The following is a 6,000-nucleotide window of genomic DNA, read 5'->3' as shown; positions in this document are numbered from 1 at the left end:
AGGAAAAAGCCGTCAAAGAAACATAAACACCTCAACAGGTTGACGGTGGTAGCCAGAGGCACAACTGTCCGGTATTCATTTATCATGGGAATAATTTATTTAATGAATTTTTTTGTTTACCTAGCCTGTTCAATGATAAATACACCATCACACACCCACACCCTTAAAAAGTGGTCTAGAAAAGCTTTTTAATAAACACTGTGAGTTTTTAAAGTTTAGTATAATAGATATACATACAATATGTAAGCATTGCCATGTTTATCGAGATATTGCCATGTTTTAATCTTTCACTTAATTTTTTTGTAATAAAATTTTATTAGTTTTCAATTACAGTCCAATAATAGCCTCATTATAACAATACCAATTTATAATACAATTATTAATACCAATCATTCAAATACTGAATTATATAATTTAGTTAAAGTGGCCCCCCGTGTGCTAGATTTGATGGTTTGATGGTTTTCTTTATTTCTGCGTTCCAGAATCTTATATGTTTCAATTACATTCCGGTCATGATGATAATCCCTTATTCAACAACTGCAATATTAATAACTTCTATTCACGTTGACATATTAAATGATTTATAAAACTGCAAGTGAGGAACTCAAACTATATCCTTGTTCTTACTGTGTGGCAATTCTATCCTCTCTCTCTTAATTATAATCATCTTTTAAGACATTTCAGCCACTTGTTTTTAACTTTTTTATACAGTAATTTCAACATTCCTTGCAAGCCGCTTGATTTTATGACAAATTAAACAGTATATAAATCTTGCAATATTAAAATAAGAGGAAAATATTAAAGAGCAAAGCAGGTGCCTTTTTGGCACTCGCTAAAAACATTTTTCTTCAGGCAAGCCTATCCAGACATGCATAACTTTGGCATGTGTTTTCATCTGCTCTTTTGCTTATCTTTGATTTTAATCATTATTTTTTCCCCCCTGAATGTTCTAAATAGCTGCTTTCAACGGATAATTGGCGGCTTTTCCTGACAAAGGCACGTAACTGATAATTTCATTTTTCCTTTTCTTCTTCGAGGTTTCATTACAATCAAGCGGCGTATAAATCTTGCGAAATACACACATAAATATTTTAAAACGCAACCGTGGCTTGCCTTGCCATCAGCTTGCTGGCATATGGTGGGTTTCAGGCGTCGAAAAGAAAGTTGCTCGAGTCTCCCACAGGGCGCCCTTCGCGCGTGCGCGCGTGCGCGCACACGCACAGACATACACGCGCCGGCATTTAAACAAAAAAAAAATCCCTCAAGGAAACGAAAGGAGGCGGACGGTTAATAACGGCGGCGGCGGCGCGCCTTAGCGAACCCCGCCAATTTTATTTGTTTTTTTATTCTTTCCTTCGCGCGCGCTTCTTTCTGCCTTGTGTGTCCGTGAGCGCGCACGTGAGGTGGGAGGGGAAGCGCGAGGGAAGGCGGGAGCGCGCGAGCTCTAACGGACTGAGGGGAGCGCGAGAGACAGCGAAGGAGCGAGCCTGCGTGCGCGAGGGAGCGAGCGAGCAAGGCGAGAAGGGGCGGGCAGGCCGGCGTTGAGGGAAGCTGTCGCCGCCGCCGCTCTTTTTCTCCTGCTCCTCCTCCTCTTTCGCTCCTTTTTCCTCCGCCGCTGCCGCCGGGCATGCGAGGCGATGGCCGCGGGCGGCGCGTGGAGCGTTGAGGAGCGGACCTACCGCCGCTTCCTGGAGCTTTTCCTGGGCGAGTTCCGCGGACCCTTCGGCGCCGAGCCGTCGCCCCCGTCCGGCGGCGGGGCAGAAGGCGACGCGGGGCGGGAAGCCGTCGAGGTCGAGGAAGAAGCCGTGAGGGGAGACGAAGAAGAAGAAGGTGGTGAAGGAGGAGGGGACGGGGAGCCGCCGCCGCCGCCTGAGGAAGAGGGGGGAGGCGAAGAAGAAGCCGACGAGGCGCTGGACGAAGGCGACGATGCTGCCGCCGCCGGCGACAACGACGACGAGGGAGCCGGCGGCGACGGTGACAGCCGCGTCGGGGAAGCGCAGCCTGAGGAGGAGCTGCCCCCGGCTGTGGCCCCGGCGGCAGTGCCCGCTTCGCAGCCGCAGCCTCCCGCCCGGCCGGCCAGCCCGCCGCCGCCGCCGCTGCCCTCGCTGCCCCGGCCGCTCTCGGAGCACATCACCGAGGAGGAGGTGGAGGGCGAGTGCCTGGACCTCTGCCTGCAGCAGCTCTACAAGTAGTGAGTAGGAAGGGAAAGGGGTGGGGGTAAGAGAAAGGTCAGACCCCCAGCAGAACAGGCATCCTGGGGGGAACGGTGGCTGCAGTGCCTATCGCCCCCCCCCCCACTGAAACCTCCGAAAAACAGCCGTGCTAGGAGAAAGAGATGTTTCCATACCTATTAACAACCCCCCGAAATGCATAACCTTCATAGCAGAAACTGCTGCTGCTGGACCTATAACCTCCTCAACCCCCCCCCCCCGCAGCATAACAGATTCTAGCAGAAATAGATGTAGAAATAGCAGAAATTCTAGCAGAAATAGATGTTTCTATACCTATTAACACTGCCCCCTGAAAAGCATAGCCATTCTAGGGGAACTGTTGTTACTGTACCTATAAATGCCACCCCCCACCCCGAAGGAGAAGCAGAACCAGCCTAAGGGAAATTGTTGCTGTAGTTTTTACCAGCTGCCCAAGAAACATAACCATCCTAGAAGAAATTGCTGTTGCTGTACATATTATACCCCCATCCCCCCAAAAGCGTAACTATTCTTGGGGAAATTGTTGTTAGTCCATCTATTACCACTTCCAAAAAAAGTAACCATCCTAGGATTAATATAATCATTGGTGATAATTGTTATTAATATTAACAATTCCTAGGATAGTTGTGTGTGTGTGTGTGTTGTAATAAGTATAGGAACAATTTAACCTATGATGGTTATGTACAATTTTCTCTCCCCCTGCCCCCACCAAAAAAGAAATCAGACATTGAGTTCAAAATAATGCAATTTGAACAGATGGGTTAAAAATATAAAAGAAATCCTGTAGTGTTTATTGCCAGACAAGGTGTCTTGGCATAATAAACTGTAGCTAAATGGAATTATTAAAGCCCCCTGAACTTATTATCATTATTACATGAAAATATAACCATCCTTGGAGAAATTGTTGTTACTATTCTTATTGTGTATATAAACTCCATATGAACAGACCCAGATCCTGTGTTCATCACCTGAGGCCCTTCTTCATGCGCTTCCTCCATGAGAGGTCCGACAGTGGAACAGTGTCCTTCTGGAGGTGGTGTAATCTCCTTTATTGGAGGTTTTAAAGCAGAGGTTGGATGACCATCTGTCATGGATGCTTTAGTTGAGATTCCTGCATTGCAGGGGGTTGGTCTAGATGGCCCTCGGGTCCCTTCCAACTCTACAGTTCTATAATTCTATGAATATGAGAAAGGGCCTTTTCTGTAGTGGCTCCCTGTTTGTGGAATGCCTTCTCCAGGGAGTCTTGCCTGGCACCTTCATTAAATATCTTTGGGCACTAGGAGAAAAGGGTTTTCTTTAACTACGCCTTTTGCTAATTAACATTTTATTTCCTTTTAAATGTGTTTGTGAGAAAGGGGCTAATGGTTTGTTTTTGTTTTAATAAAAATGAATGAATGAATAAATAAATAAATAAATACCGGTAATAAATGATTACAATCCTATAAAATATATCCTGGGGGAAATATTACCATTATTGATAATAATTATCATAATTCTAAGGTGGTTGTGTGCATTTTGTAAAAATTCCCATGCTAAAACTAGTATAAATAAAATAATAAGTGTTGATAGCTATGGTGGTGGTGGTGATGTTTATCAAAGCTGTCACCCCACTACTTTATTACAGTTGTATGGAATGCTTTGCAAGCAAATACATGCATAATCATAAGAGAAAGTATTGCTATTGTCATGGTTACTGTTTATCATCCACACTTTCTTATCATTATACTATATTATATACTGCTTATTATTGCCGAGTACAAAGAAAAAAAACACCACAGGGAAAATCAGTTGATATATTTACTGAATGTTGGTTTTGCAAGATAGAAATGAGAGCTTACTTGATAAAATAACAGTGGTATTATTATTCCCCGTACCTCATTTAGTATGATTTTCAGAGTGTGTTTACATGTTAAGAATAAAACACATAGCCACCATAAGACAATGAAAGATCAAATGTTATCCAGCACACAATAAACGGTCAACCCTGGATTACCGGTAAGTGGCACAGGTCAGCCACAGACTAGGTGAGTGAATCATAAAAGGTTCCTACCCTCTAGTCCTAGAACTGTATCTTCTTGGAAGGCACATTCTTCTTTTCCCAGTTCAGCTGTGAAGTACGTGGACTTACGAGGGAAACAGTACTTTTGAGCATGTATTAAGAACCCCAGAGGCACTTCCTTGGAAGGTGCACCAAGCCCCATGCTCAGCTATGAAATATTCAGGTGGATGACAAGGAGGAGTGCTCTTGACCATGTGCAGAGAGCCCCAGGATCTTCTCTTTGGAAGAGATGCCACCCTCTTACCACCTCAGCTCTGGATTGCAGATTAGGCGAAGGGGTCCCTAAACCACTGACCAGAAGTATATTGGTTGCCCTCCTGCTCTCCAGAATGTTCTTTCTTACATCCATTGACCCCTTTTCCAGCTAATCCCAGGAATATGCAGATAAGGAAAAGATGCTCCAGGAATGCTGAATCTTTCTTCCAACTCCAGAATCTTGTTTTATAAAAAGGAGACTGTGTGTGCCCCCAAATATGTGCAGAATGTGTCATTTCCCTCAGCCTACTCTATTTCTCCTCCTCCTCCCACATCCCTTTCTGTCTCTGGGATTAGAGAACAAGACTTTTGTGTCAAAGAGGGTGACTTTGAGATCTGACAAACACTCATTTTAGAAACTAGGGGCTGAATTATGGGGGTCCTGCTGAGCTTAATTTGAGCTAGAAACCAATCACATTATTTTGTTTCCAGAGCAGCCATGGCATACGTCTAATGAAAAACAAGAAGAGGGTGAATCCATGTGTGCAGAATGTCATTTCTCTCCCCTCCATTTTCCCCTCCTACAACAGTCTTTCCCAACCTGGTGCCCCTGGTTGTGGAAGGCTGCTCTAGGGTTGGAGAACAAAAACTTTTCCAGGCTGTCATGAGTCCTTGGAACCATTTCTCTTGGAAATCAAGGGCTTAGGGTTCCTGCTGGGCTGAACCTTGAAATCTGTTTTACTTCCCCTTCATTCATGTTCACCCCACTGGAATTTTGTTTTTGAGGGGCAGCATTGTCTCCACTTAGCTGTGGAACTTAGGAGATACGGCCTCTAAACATGTGTAGAGTGTTGTTCCCATCTTCTTAATATGCCTCTGAGATTAAAGGACAAGGGTTCTATGTCAGAGATAAAATTGCAGGCAGGTTTGGTCCCCAGCTTCTTATTTCAGAAACTATGGAATGTAGCTCAGAGACCCTACAGATTTAATTTAAATTGGGGCTCATGCCCATAATCAATTTGTCCCCATCCCCTCACTGGAAGATACCATCTCAGTTTGAGAATATGCAAATGACTGTCCAAAAAAGAGTGCCACTGTGCATGTGCTGAGTGAACATATCTTTCTCTAACCCACCACATGCAAGATCAGTCATTCTTCTTATTGCACATGGACATTTGCAGTTCAAGCTTGCCTGGAAGTGTGTGTGTGTGTTTGTGTGTGTGTGTGTTTGGGGTGGGGAGGCTGTCCTTACTCTTCCACCTGCTTTATTTCAGACTATTCTGTTGCCTATTTTTATTTTGTTAAATCACTAATAAATGGATTCTTAGAGAAACATAAACAAAAGTTAATTAATTATGATTAAGAACGGGTATTCTGGCTAAGTTCAAAGGTGCTTTGTTTTTTACTACGTCACCTGTTCTTTGGCCATGCATTGGCAATGAAAAGATGTTCCTGGTTTTGGTTTGTAGGTTTTGAGCTGATCACAGGTGAGCTTTGAGTTGAAGTAGAAAGGACAATTGTTGGGAAACTCAAGGA

At 44.1% G+C, this 6,000-nt stretch overlaps 1 protein-coding gene across 1 annotated transcript in view; it reads left to right on the top strand.

Annotated features, from left to right (window-relative positions):
• Window positions 1-1,551: 1,551 nt before the first annotated feature.
• Window positions 1,552-6,000, top strand: part of PPM1E (protein phosphatase, Mg2+/Mn2+ dependent 1E) — a 92,146-nt gene continuing 87,697 nt past the window's right edge. The window contains exon 1 of the mRNA XM_033172484.1: window positions 1,552-2,191. Coding sequence (XP_033028375.1) covers window positions 1,638-2,191 — 554 coding nt within the window. The 5' untranslated portion in view covers window positions 1,552-1,637. The remainder of the gene's footprint in view (window positions 2,192-6,000) is intronic.

Source organism: Lacerta agilis, chromosome 15 (genome assembly GCF_009819535.1).
Source record: "Lacerta agilis isolate rLacAgi1 chromosome 15, rLacAgi1.pri, whole genome shotgun sequence".
Classification (NCBI taxonomy): Eukaryota; Metazoa; Chordata; class Lepidosauria; order Squamata; family Lacertidae; genus Lacerta; species Lacerta agilis.
This window is presented reverse-complemented; position numbering and strand designations above follow the sequence as displayed.